We start from the raw sequence: 14,744 nt of genomic DNA on the forward strand, positions 1-14,744 counted from the left end.
TCATAGCCTCCATTTTTTTGAATGTTACCAGATCAGCTGAGATTTCGTTGTAGGAATTCGGTGGGGTCTGACAGTAAGAATTAATGGAGATGCACATTAAAAGGTACGACTGTCAGCTTGCCAGTGGTCCCAGAGGGTGCATTTTCTTGATATCTGCTTCAGAATACCTCATGAAGCAAATGTCAAACTTGTCAAGGCTGTCACTATGAAAATGATCCATGTAGCAAGGGTCTCCTTTTCCTGGGAAACAAACAGCTGCCTTATCACGGAAGTGCTGCAGTGACAGAAAACTGTCATCTATCACGAGAAATTTATATTTGCTTCTAATATCCATTGGTAAAGAACTGTTCCACTTGTACTCTGTAGTTTTGCACCACTCTTCGTTATAAGGGTTGTCAGCAATACATTTGAAGCAGATAGCATGGACTTTGAAAGAAAAATAACTTCTGAATTTTAGTGCTGGATGCTCACCTTTTGCTGATTTAGCAGAAAGACTGACTTAATTCTCAATTTATAATCCTGCAAACTCCTTTTCCTTCAAATTTGGTGTATTAAATTGGAAGGGAAGAATTTAGCTCTCATAGTTTCTAAAGTCCCTTTGTCCTGTTGTATTTTTAAAGAGTTAGTATTTTTACCTGCTTCCAGCTGATGTTTTGTAGTCTAGTATCTGTGAGGTAGATGATGAAATACCTGCTATCTAGGCTGAGGTTTTAAAAATGCTAGTATGCAAACATCCTCCCAATGAGATATAAACTGCAATGTCTATGAACTATAACATCTTGATTGTAAGTAGTGACTTTGCTTGTATTTATAAGTACCACACCAAGTTAACAAATATTGCTTTCCATCTACTTGGGTGATTGCTTTCCATCTACTTTAGTGTGTAAAACTGCTGCCCTCAGAAGAGTCCAGTTGTGTTCTTCCTGCTGGCAGCAGTGACCTGCCTGGCTGCATCTGCAGCACTGAGGCCATTTAGTAGTTGTGTGAGGTTTGTGGTTCAACCAAATGAGACGTTCAGATTCTGCAGTTTGGAGGAAACGTCCATATAGAGAGTGTCACAGGTTCTTTGACTATGTGCTTGCATGGAAGAACAATCTTTGTTCTTCTGGACTCTACAGCATAGTTACATTCATTATACTTGAATACAAAACATAATCTTTCTCTTGTTTTGTCTTTATGTCCTTACAGAGGTTTAAAGACTTTTATTTTTTATAGTTTGGAACACTTGGTGTTTCTTGTGACCAGCTGGACACCCTCACTGAAGCCTAGTATATTAGTCATATTACACCTCTTTTGGGTTAAGGCAGTACAAAAAGTAAAAACATTGGAATTTGGTCCTGAGTGTTTTTGAGGTGGTGTTTCTAGATTATGTGATAGCATGGAAAACCCTTCAGTCATTTCTTAGTAGTACAAATTTTATTTTAGCTCATTTATTCAGATGTTCATCATACTATGATATATATCTGTTTATTAAGTTCATAACACATCTTAAACTTCACATAGGTCAAAACCAAAAAATTAACTTTATTAAAAATATTTTTGTAATAAAACTTTAGAAATTACAGGTGTCACGTAATGCACAAATCTGTGAAATGCAGTTAACTGATGTGTGATCTGTTCTATGTACAGTGTAGCGTCAATTTCCCTGCATAGTTAAGAATGCTCTAATCCACTGTTATCTTTGAGATTTCATATAATTAACTAATGGAATAAAAAGAAATTCTCAGACATTTCAAATGAAGTTTGTTGAAGGGGGAAAAAGAGAAAGGGACATTCAGAACCCTAGTTCTAGGATATATATATATTTATATATATGTTTATATATATATAGTTTATATATATATATATTTCTCATGTCAGAATTTATCTACAGGGGAGTATTCTGCAATAATTACTACAAAATTAACTTTCCACATGGGGCTGCTTATTCTCTGCTCAAAGTACCATTTGTAGTTGACCTTAAACATGCTTTCAAAGGAGATGAAGTTATATGACAGAAGCACACACTGTCTCTCAACTGTCAGATCAAAATTTTCAGAAATAGGAACTTAAATGTCAACCTCTTACCTCTAGTTTTTGCCACCTAAAGGCATCGAAATTTCAAAGTATTCCCATTAACTTTAGCAGAGCTACTAAATGTTCAATACTTTCATAATAATTCACAATGCTTATTTAGGTGGCAGACTGAAGGCTCTCGGTTTTAACTTCTGGGCCCTATTCTGTTACTGTGACCCACTAATGCTCAACTGCCCGGTGTAGACTAAGTAGCGTGAACCAAGAGGTTCAAATGTCCCCAGGGCTTTTGAAATCATCTGTAAATCAGCCAAAGGACCCTTTAATCCAGTTCCTTGATACCATCAGGGAGTGGAGGAATGCCTGGGGAAAGGGTGTAAGAAACAGGCTGGTGTGGAAGGTCTCCCCCATGGGATGTCCAGCTGGCTGTGGCTTAAGAAGCTTCTGAACTCATGTTTCATGTAGAGTATTAGGTTTAACGGCAATTTTTAAAGCCCTTTGTTCTTTTCCTCTTCACTGTTTTGTTTTTTGTTTTTTTTTTTTTTGGTAAATCTAAAAGAACAATTCCAGACTAGTAAACTTAAGTCATTTCAACATGAAAATAGCCTTTGGGCTGCTAAATGCACTTTTTCAGTAAGAGTAGTAATAGTCTCAGTAAATACGGTCTTGAGGGATTCACTTCCCATTGCTACTCTTACAAGTCATCAGATCTGTGTTGGGGCATATTTTATGTGACTGCATTCAAAATTAACTTAATGTTTGAGTCTACAATTGGCTGTAGTCAGAAAAGATACTGAAAGGAGTTTGATTTGTGACATCTACTAGCAAGACCTACTTTGATGGTTTAACATTTTAACACAGAAAGGGCTGATCTGTTTCAGGATTCTTAGGGCAGAATGCCCTAGGCAGTTGAGTCATAGAGTGACTAGAAGCAAAATAAATAATAATGAAAAATAGAGATGTGAGGTACTAACAGAAACAATGTGAACTGAATTTTGCGAAGCAGAAACTAGAATTCAGTATTTCATCCAGTATTTATAACCAGAAATACGTAAACCAGTAATAGCAGTTTTACACACTGCCATCACAGACTGTTTTTAACTGATAATGAAAATAAATAAAAGGTTTTCCTTTGCTACCCTTCAGAATTAAAAGCTTTATAATGGTAGGTGGTAATTAGTAAAACAAATATATTAAATATGTTTAATTTTCAGTCTGGCATAATTACTTCATAATTAGGTTACACAGGGTATTTAGCTGAACATTCAAACATTATTAATGACATTAGAAACTCCAACAAATTCAGTATTGTGTATGCAATCATTGGGATGCCTCTTGGGTTATTAAAGAAAATATTTAAAATTGTATAGAAATTTTGCATTGTCAAGAAACTGAAGGAATAGCAAGCCTTCACATCTTAGAGTATGGTCAAAAATTGCACTCTAAATTGGCATTTCAAATCCTTCCCAATTATACTTGCAGTGACGTTACCCTTTTTATAATAGGAGTTTGTGTCTCAAAATTCTCTGATAATTTTCAGTAATTAGCAAATTTGTCATTTTCAGGCCACTGCTGTCACTTTTTTTTTTTTTTTTTTTTTTCCTGTTGGAAAGCTGCATGGTTGTCAGAATAGTTAGTTCATACTTTCCAGTGTCCCCTGCCAGTTATTTCTGGCATCTCTTTTGCCCTGGCACTGTTGTTCATGTGGTAATGCACAGCTCATTGAACTGATCTGGCTGACGATATATGTAACAAAGAAAACATTTTCTCCTCTTGTTAATGCATACCCTAAGAAAGATGAACCATCATGCCTTTCCAACAAGTCACCCATTAGATTTTCATTTCAAAATTATATGTGACACTTTCTGTTCTTGGAAAATAGAGATGAAATAAAAGTGCATCTACAAAACTAAGATGTCCCATGTGGAGTATGATTTAATACAACACAATTTAGAAAGCTTTTGTGCTTGAAAATATCAAAATAATGAAAAATAACAAAATAACAGCCATGAACTTGGATGACTTGCATGTGGAAGTCAACCACATAAATCCAATTTATACTCGCCTAGTAGATTTTACCAGTTTTGATATGTTTTACTGCATTGAAGCAGCAGCAGATGAACAAAAGAAAGAGCATTGATACTGCAAAATATCCCAAAACAGGTGCTTCCATCTTTAGTATTCATGCAGAGCAAATCCTAGACTTCCCTTAACCAGTCAGCCGTCATTTCTGCTTCTCAGAAAACACTGAGCAGTGCAGCTGCTGCTGTAAACTAGGAAATCTGCCAGACAGCAAGCATGACCTTATGAGCACAAAATTAAAACATTTCAAGTCTACAAAAAAACAGAAGATTCTTTTCTGAAACATCTTTCACTGGATAAAACCTTTTTGTCCTAAAAAATAGGCTCAGGAAGCTAATGTTCAGCCTAATATTCCTTCACCCTCCTATTGTTCTCACTGAAGGTAAGACACAGGTCCTTTTCCTGTAGTCTCTGAAATTTCTGCATGCTTTTTCTACTAAAAGAGGAAAGCCTAAGTACTAAGTCAAGTGTGTTGGGAAAGAATGGCTGTGTAGGGTTTACATTCCCCCTGGGAAGGAGGATGACAAAGGACATTGGAATAACAGCAGGTTATGTACTGGAAAGATGGGTTATTTGGCATTGAGGTCACCAAAATATGACTTATGAAGGTAAGGATCTACAGAAACATGCAGATTTGCTTTCCTCAAGCCCGTCCTGAAAGAACCTTACTGCTTTTCTATACGAGACAACAGTTTCTGTGGATGGCTTTTTTATTCAGCGATATTCTTTGTCTCCTTTAAGCAATACATATAAGCTCAGTTACACATTGCTCCTTTGTTGTTTCCCAGTCTGCCTAGCCTTTATTTGCATTAGAAGTTTGACCTTTATGTGTGTACTATACATTACACTCTTCAGTATGTACTACACTTGGAATTTGAACAAATCAGCAATCTTTGATTGTTTGCTCACCTGAACTAGAAGAATCACAGTACTCACTACATGTTTTAAAGATAATTGAAGAGATGACTATCCAGGAAGTTAGAAAAATGCATTTAGTCTTGAGTGGCCAGTCATGTAAATATTTCTCATGTCTAACTTACTTCCAGAAGGGGAGAGTATTTGGAAACAGGATGCTTTGGAGTATACACTTCTTTAGTAGAGCAACTAACTTTTCTTTTTTTTTTTCAATGTTGTGTGACATAATCTGAGACTACAATTTTTTAATGAGATTTTCTGTTGCTGTTCTATTTTGTGTATTTTGTGTAGAGAAGGGAAGACGAGGATGTGAAAATATAAACTCATTTGCCTAGAAGAATGAAGGTGCTGTGTTAAAGCGGGAAGCCACATTGTGGTTTTCTGGGTCCCACCTAATGTCCTTGACGTTTCTGTCTCTCAGATGTTGATGAGTGATGTTACAGCAGCCAGAATACTTCTTTGCTCCCAGATGTCTATTCATTTGCTCACCTTTTTGTTTCTAGAGCAAGGAAGATTCTCTGTATTGTGAATTAAAATGCAGGCAGGAAAACTGGCTGTACTTTGAATATGTGATAAGGCCTGTTCATGATGTGATAGCTTGCAAGTTGCCTTATGAAACAGTTTTCTCAGACTTCTGTAATTTATACTTCAGAGGTCACGATTTTGTACTGGACACAAAATAGTATCCATTCCTATGAAGATGGGCATTATGATGTCACTTCATTTTTTTCAGTGTGATCCAGCAAAACCCACCTTGAATTATGAGCCCAACTCTTGGAGTTGAAGCTGTAGAATATTGTAAGCATGCTGCTGCCTGACATGCTCATGTTTCCTATTTTAGACCTGACTGATCTTCAGATAACATATGGTGGTACAAGTAATTGGAAAATTGGCAGACCTGTCAAGAAAATATGCTATATGGGACAAAAATACGATGCTGCAGCACATAAAGTGTCTCTGAACTTAAATTTATTGTCTTTTATCAAATGGTGAAGTAAACATATCTGGTCTCAAAAAAAAATGAAACATTTTTCAATGGCAGATGCTTTTCAGAAGTAATTTTTAGAACAATGATGAAAGTTCTTGCATTTAAAAATAATTTAGTGGAAACCTCTGGTCAAGAACAAAGGAAAAGTGTGAAATACTGTCTGCTGAAAATGTTTGAATATCTTGCCATCTGTGTATGGTTTAGGATTTTTTTTTTTTTATGTAACCGACAAGTAGATTGGTCAGGGCTACAACTGAAACATTTACTTATTAAATTATTCTTCTACTATGAATGCAGATGATTAGACTTGTTTAAATTTTATTTTTATGTCATCTATTAAGCAGAATTAAATGCTTGAACAAATGATTTTTTTTGTGCTTATCAAAAGATGACAAAAGTATGAACAGAATTCTATGTGTATGTGTAAGTACAAAAAGTGTACTTCTTCAATAGATTGGTTAATGCTCATGTTTTCATTTTCTTTTACAGGAAGATGAAAATGAAACTGAGGCAGAAAGTCTATCTCGGGAGCTGAACATGGAACAGAAAAAATCAAAAAAATAGGAGATTGCTGTCTTGTTTGAAATATTTGCAAGTTGTGTAACAGTGATTATAGTTTCTCATTGTAAAAATAACAAAAAAATCCCAATAAAGTCATTGAAAATTAAATTCATTCTGCACTGGGGAATTAATTACGTAGCTCCTGGTGATATTTGTGATTATATTGCAAGCTGAATTATCAGAACTGAGCGCCATACCAATAAATTTCTAAAAGCTTTTTGAACATGGGTAGAAAGCTGATGAGTTATTCATCACTAAAAACACTTACTAAGCAAACAGGACTTTTTTATTTTTTTTTTTCCCCTAATGAGTGATGTTATCCTTAAAGGATAGTTATAACTCAGACACATTTTTATATTTCTGAACAAGAGCTTTGATACTTAAAAATTAGATAAATGTTTGTTCTAGATAAATGTATGTTCTCTTAAAGAAGTTCTGAAATTTCTTCTGATCAGTGATGAAAATAAATGCTGGAGACTGGGTGAAGGCAAAGATTTTGTGGTGTTTACAGTGTGTTTTCATAAATAATTAATTTTACGTGTGCATACCTTGTGATTTCTAGTCTATTTCATGACGTATTATCATTTTCTTCCATGCAAACCATGTCTTTATGTGATCTTCTTGTAATGAATGTCACAAAAAGTGTCAAATAATGTTCTTGATTAGGCCATCCCACCCAGCTTTAATCCCTTCATACCAATCTTTGCATTGTAAAAGCATAAAATAACTTCTCCCTGTGTCATCAGTCCTTAAGTGAGTATGAACATCTTAAAAAAAAGAAAATAAATACAAATAAAAATAAATAAATAAATAACACCTTCTTCCTAACAGAAAAACCTTTCTCATTACCTCTGCTTTTAAGTCTGCGCGGGTCAGTATGTGGGAAGGTTAGTACAAGAAATTCAGATGTAGGTTTGTAGCCTGATAATTGTTCACGTGCAATGAAGAAAACAATAATCTTACTAATTCTGTTTCAGAATTAGAGCAATACTCACTGAAGTCCCTTGAGGAACGTTTTCCTTTGCTGTAGGAGAAATGCATTTTCTTCGATTGAAAAAGTTCACCTTTTCCCAGTGTTCCATATTTTTTCTGTTATTCTGCAAATTAAAATATACAGTGTATATTAAAATATAAACTTAAATCAGATTGTAAATAGTATTCATCCTCAATTTATCCCATCAGTATAAATTATAGTTTCAGGTATTTTAAAAACAAAACACCAATGATTAAGCAATATCTTATAAATTTTCTGGTTTATGAGATTCAAATATGTGTAGCTCTTCAAGAAATTTCAATCACAATTACTCTACAGGAGTTTAATAACACTAGACCTCATTTTAACAAATGCAGTTATCATGTAAATTATCATATAAAATAAATTCAGCATTGGTCCATTTAGTGTAGATCAACCAATGTAGCCATCTCAGAATAAAAGGGGGGACTATAATTTTTATTTCACTGTAGTGGAAGAGAAAGAATTAGGAAAGACAGAAACAGGGATGTACCCCACAGGACCTTATGGACCTGCACAATATATATAATATAATATATATATAATATATATTATATATATTATTAATTATATATTATATTAAATATAGTTATTATATATTCTATATTATATATTATATAATTATATTATTTACATATTATATATTTTATATATATATATATATTCTGCACAATACTGTGGAGGATCACAAGGGAGGAGAGAATACAGTGAATGCAGTTTCTGTTTTTTTTTAGGCTAACCCAGAATGTCAAGCTTGGTTCTCAGAGCTTAGTAATCATCAGGATCAAAAAAATGGGAAACATTGCCACTGGAAGGAGCTGCAAGGCTTCCAGGTTTTAGAGGGTGGAACAAGTAACTTCTAGGAAAAGGTGGGAGGATGAGGTTTATGTAGAGATTACAGCAAAAGGCTTAGACAAAGGTAGCATAACATGGGGGCAGGTTATTGACTGGGATGGATTATGACTGTGTCTTGGACTCTCTGCCTGTCCCCACCCATAAGGCAGTCAATGTTCGGGGTTCTCCATCGAAATTATCTTACCAAAATTAGCAGATATGTTCTCTGTCATACCAAATGATCTATTGCTGTTCAGTTCATGGCACCAAGTTTGTCCTTTTGACATGAGTATAAGCTCTGTGACAGACTGGGACTGTAAAGGTGCAAAAGACGAGAAAGGTAGATATTTGGTGTTTGGTATTTGTATGAAAATATATTACTTGTCATTCAAACACCTGAGTGAGAAAGACTGTACAGATGTTGAAAGATGCAGAAGGTTCCATTTGATTCATAATGCCTATGAGCTTAAAATGACTATTTCTGTATCTTTCTTAAATTCTTAAAATATCAACTGCATAAAGAAGGAACAGCCACATAAATCTTACTTCTATGGAATGGAAATCCAACATATGTCACCAGAAGTCTACAGTCAGAGCTGATAAATATAAACCTGCCCCTTAATTTATTTAATTCAGAAAGTTGTAGAATGCCAGAAATTAGAATTTTCATCTGCAAAATAATAAAAATCATCACTGTTATCATAACCAGCTGAATTTGAGAATGAAGTGAAACAAATTTTACTGACTCAAAAATACCAGCCTAAATTCATCCCTTTCCACAAAATGAAGGAAACCCATTTGTTGCCTTGAGTATAGCTAATTTTACTAAACAGAGATTTCTATTTATTTATTTATTGTCTTATAAAGGTCAAATAAAGACTATACAAAATAGATGACTTTATTTCCATTATCTTGATTCTGATCAAATTAAAATTTGCTGCTGAACTGACTTTTTTTTATTCTTGAGTGTTCAGACTAACAATATGAATTTCATCATATATTTTTTTCTCAGTGTCTGAAAATGTTTTGGACACAATGCATGGGAAAAGCAGATGGAATGCATGGGAAAAGCAACTGGCTTACGTGGCTTCCACATGATGTTGCTCAGTGCTATGCCTCAGCAGAACTAAGTTGAAAACCTGATACAGAATACTGTGGCTTTTATCAAAGGTATGTCTATGCTGTACTCAAACAGAAGCCAGCTTGGGTACCAAAAGCAGTCTAGCTCCTGTAGGGTGAAGCTTAAAGCATATCTGAACATGTTCAAAGGCTTAGAGAGATGGGATGAGCAAAAGTTTACACAGCTTTAATTCAGCTGACTACAGCCATATTTATGGAGCAATATGTTCCTTGAATGTAAATGTACACAGACACATATGTATGTGTTCCAGACCAGGAATTTTAATGTCCTTTTTACTTTATTCACCCTCTCCCATGCAGTCCTTGAATAATGAAAGTCACATGCTGAAAGTCTAGATCAAGAGCTATTTGTTTCCCACTCCATCCCTGTCAAGTATGACAGTGATGGTGGTCTCCAGTTGGGAATAGCAGTTTCCTCATTTACTCCAGTAATAGCTATTTTAGGGTGGCTTAGGGGATAATCACTTTTTCCATGCTTGAGGAGAAACTGTCCTTTTCCTCATATTAAAGCAAATTTACCAGTTTTTGTACAGTTCGTGATGGATTGCTGTTGTTTTTTGTTCAGTGCTCCATGTTTGCTCATTCTCCCCTGTGGAACAGTGGTCTATCCAGGATTTTTTGGACTCCAACACTGTTTTTTTGTTTCTGTTTTTGTTTTTTTTTCTGTTACACACAATCACTTATCCTCAGATAAGAGCAAATTTCTCTATTACTGTAATTTTTTTTCATAGAAAATGAATTCTGTTGGCTCTTAAATGTTGTGCAATCATAAAGATTCTCCAAAAAATGAAACATATTTTGGTATTTTAATATGAAATATGACATATGGTAAGCTAATCCTAACACAATATTTATTTTAATGCTCATTAGAGAGCATTATCATTCTTTTACATTAAGAAAACGATTTAAACATGAGTATTTGTTCTTAGGAGAATCAATATTTGTGCAAACAGATTTTAAAGGGAAAAAGACACTGAAAGAGAAGTATATCACTTTACTACTTCTTTGTTATTGCAGTCCCATAAGCAAGCCTTCTACCTCTGGGACGGCTGCTCTGCATCACACTACAGAAGCTAACTCTCCCTGACATTAGGCTGGATAGGTTTTACTCTGTGGAAAGTGAAGGTTGATTAGAAACTGACTCTATTTCACATGACCTAAAGAAAACAATTTTTACATAGCAATGAATAAATGACTTCTATCACCTATCTAAGGCTGTAGTGTGAAATCATAGCAGGTAATAAATGTTTCCCTACAGTGAGTTCAATATGGATTCCGCAGTGATGTTATCTGGAAAAGGAAGTAAAATGCTGAAGGCAACAGCATGAAAATGCATGCAGCTATGGCATAATTCTGATTTGTTTTAGAAGAACTATTAATTTCCTTGTTACAAAGCCAAGTAAGAGCAACCCTTTAAAACTGTTGAACCATGAAAGCCATTTCCTTACGGGTTTTAAATTTGGGAACAGACTCATGAAATTTATAGCTTTGATGAGATATTCTTTGCCTGCAGTCAAAATGAGAGCCAGATCATTGGTTTCCCAGCATGACACCTATGTATTCTTGTGTGCACTAGATATCATTAGGCTCATAATAACACAGCTATCATCACATTAACGTCTAAAAGGTTCAATGTTGATGCTTGGTTTAAGTCTCTCATTTATACCTACAGCATACTAAACAGCTAAATAAAAACAAAAGCTATACCGTACCTATATTGTGCTATTGTTCTGCACTTTAACCAAAATGCAGTCATTTTATGCTTGATCAAATTTTTATTAATTTTGTTCGTGCCAAATCATGTTGTTTTGAAAGAGCTGTAATGATGAACTAGTAGCACACTATGAATGTAGTCACAAGTAATGATACAGTGATACCTTTTTTTTTTCTGGTTACTTTTTCTGGTTAAGGACTGTAGTGAACATCATATACATAGTGATCTAATAATTAAAGTTTCAGTATATTATTGGAAGTTTATGTCTGCCATTTTATGGTAGAAGAGAAGTGTATTATAACAAGCCAACAGCACTTCAGTGCCTATATTCCTTCAGGTAAAGTGATGCAGTCTGTAGCATCCTAGAGAGGCACCTGGGGTTAAAAGTTAAACAAAGAAGGAATCACAACTGAAAGCAATTAATGCTACCAATCTGCTGCATACTTCTGATAGTTTATGTTGGAAAAAAATTAAGCCCTTTTACAGAATAACATTGCCACCAGATTTTACTGTGAATATCTTATCATTTCTACCAAATGAGATTTGCAGAGTGAGCTACTGATAGAATCAGTTTGCATTCTGCAATGTAACTGAACATGTGTGTAAAGTTTGGGAGAAACAACCTTATTCTCATAATGGAGTGAAAAAGCTTGGAGAAGCACTGGTATATAATGTATAGAAACTTGTGGCTCATAGACAAATTCCTTATTACTGTGATCTGAAAACCTTTTGCCTTTCATTTCTATAGATGGGAGGTCATACCCATAGGAGTTGTGGCTAGAGATAGTTTGCAAGTTGGGGCCATGGCATAAATTGACTCAAAACCAGCCAATTCCAGTGATGTGGAAAGAAAAATATACAGAGACAACTTCAATCTTTAATCATCAGTCTGTTGTGAAGGTTTTAAAGGCTATGTGATACAATGATTACAAATGCTTAAAACCCTTGGGGGATATGAAACACTAACTAGCTGCTGAGGAAATGAGATTTATAAAATATAGAATATAACACTAGTGTTACCCACAAGAAAGATTTGGGGATTTAATTATTTTTTAATTGTCTAAACAGTGTGTCCAGCATCAATGCTTAGTATTTATTTTAAGGATCACTGTTTCAGTCATGAATATCTGATTTTTCTTTTCTCAACACTGGATGTTTTATTTTGATCATCTTGCTACAAAAGAAAAAGATACATTACGAAATAATCTCATGAAATATTTTATTTCCTTAAATATTTTAATAATCAGTTAAACTTTTTTTATATGTTTATTTCTTAAGTCCTTCACCTCTCTTTCAAATATTGAATCAGATGTGGTATTATGAGATATTTTGTCCTGGAAAAGGAATGCTATGTTCACTCTTATTTATAAACACCAAGCCAAGGGATTAGGTAGAAAATTCTTTTGGCCATCATTTGTTTCCCAGAAGTCTCCTGCCTTATTTTGAGTCCAAGGATAATCCAGATAATGGCATTGTTAAACACACCCTTTAACCTGTGTTTTTAACATTGTGGATGTGTATTTAATTGTTCATAAGCTTGCTTATATAAATCTTGGTATGTATTTAAAGAATTATATTTGGTTGTAAAATTGTATTATTGATTCACAATTTTAGGATTTGGAGTCAAAACAGAACTGAGATAAACCCTCAGTAAAGACCTTTCCTTTTAGTTGGACCATTTCCCTTCATTTCTTCTGAAAGCTAAGTAACCAAATTTACTTTCAGATGAAGAGCATTTTGTACTGCCATGTTCAGCAAAATCAAGGAAAACATTGATTGTAATGTATGATCCTCTTTTTAGACCAGCCAGGGGAAATCTCACCTTCCAGAGATATCAGTGCAATGTTATCCAGCACATTGAGGCTGCTACCAGCATCAGGACAGGAGGACAGAGAAAACACTCCCCACAGCTTCATTCCATTGCAGATGCCAACAGTCTGGAAATAGAGACTGAGGAAGAGGTATAGTTTGGATCATGTGTTTTAGCACATCCTTAAATTGTCTGTATTTACTGGGCTTTTGTTGAGCCAAAGGAATGGAAGACTGCATTGCTGAATGCTTCAGGCTGAATGCTTCACACTGGAGCAAATAATGGCAGACCTAATCTGAATGAATATAATCCTTGAATCCAAGCATTTAAGTAATTTCTTCTTACTAGTCCATCTCCCAGGAGGAAGCTTGTAGATCTTGCTCTGCTTGTCCTACCCACAGGGATTGATGAACATTTTTATTGCCTTCCAAAAAGCCATGCAGTGAAGAAAGGATTGTTTAAATAATCCTGTACTGTTTCACAGGATTCCCCACCCAATTAATCTTAATGAGAGATATACAAATACCAAATCTTAAGAGTACAGGAACAGGCAATTCCAAAATGTCAGAATACAAGCAGCTGGGGCAGAAGATTGGATTGGATGAGCAGCGATCTTCTTCTAGAGCTTAGGTAGAAAAAGAAAGTATACAGCCACTGGAAGAAAGGTTAGGCAACTTGGGAGAACTACAGAGATGTTTTTCACCATTGTAGGGAGAAAATTTGTGCAGCCAAAGCTCAATTAGAATTGAAGCTATCCATTACTGTGGGGGACAATATAAAAGGCTTTTTCAAATGTGCTAACAGCAAAAGGAGGACCAGAGAAAACATTGCTCCATTACTTAATGAAAATGCTCAGTTCACAAATAGAGACATAGAGAAAGCAGAGATATTTAATGCTGCCTTTGCCTCTGTCTTCAACACCGATGATGGGCTCTGGGAATTCTGGAGCCCTGCATTGGAGGACCATGACTGCATTAATGATAAACTTCCAGCCAAGCCCAAACTTATGCAGGATTTGCTGCTCCAGCTGCATTCATCCCAGGGTACTCAGAGAGCTGGCTGATGTCATTATGAGACCTCTCTCGATTATTTTTCAAGTCTTGGGAATCTGGAGAGGTCCCAGTTGACTGGAAGCTGGCAAACATTGTTCCAATTTTCAAGAAGGTCAAGAAAGAAGACCCTGGTAATTACAGGCCTGTCAGTCTCACATCAGTGCCTGGTAAAATTATGGAGAAGATTATTTTGGGAGTTATTGAAAAACACCTGAAAGACAATGCAGTTATTGGTCATGGCCAACATGGGTTCATGAGGGGAAAGTCCTGTTTAATGAACTCAATTTCCTTTTATGACAAGGTCACCCACCTAGTTGACTAAGGGAAGACAGTTCATGTAAATTTATTTTGATTTCAGCAAAGCTTTCAATATTTTCTCTCACAGTATCCTTCTGGACAAAATGTCCAGCATACAAACATACAAATACATAATAGAATGGGTGAATAATTGACAGGGCAGGCTCAAATGGTTATCACAATTGGGGTTATATCAGGCTGGCACCCAGTCACTAGTGGGGTTCTGCAGGGCTCAATTTTAGGGACAGTTCTCTTTAATGTTTTCATAAATAACTGGGACATAGGACTTGATGGTATACAAAGTAAGTTTGCTGTCAACACTAAAT

The 14,744-nt window shown here is 35.2% G+C and overlaps 1 protein-coding gene across 3 annotated transcripts in view; it reads left to right on the forward strand.

The window, feature by feature from the left end:
• Positions 1-6,667, forward strand: part of PHF14 (PHD finger protein 14) — a 166,061-nt gene extending 159,394 nt beyond the window's left edge. For all 3 annotated transcript variants that reach the window (XM_048075388.2, XM_048075387.2, XM_048075390.2), the window contains one exon: positions 6,488-6,667. Coding sequence is in view for 2 of the 3 variants with exons in the window: in XM_048075387.2 (XP_047931344.1) it covers positions 6,488-6,562 (75 nt within the window). In the remaining variant the exon portion in view is untranslated. The remainder of the gene's footprint in view (positions 1-6,487) is intronic.
• The last annotated feature ends 8,077 nt before the right edge of the window (positions 6,668-14,744 follow it).

The sequence above is a fragment of the Anser cygnoides genome, chromosome 2, assembly GCF_040182565.1.
Source record: "Anser cygnoides isolate HZ-2024a breed goose chromosome 2, Taihu_goose_T2T_genome, whole genome shotgun sequence".
Taxonomy (NCBI): domain Eukaryota; kingdom Metazoa; phylum Chordata; class Aves; order Anseriformes; family Anatidae; genus Anser; species Anser cygnoides.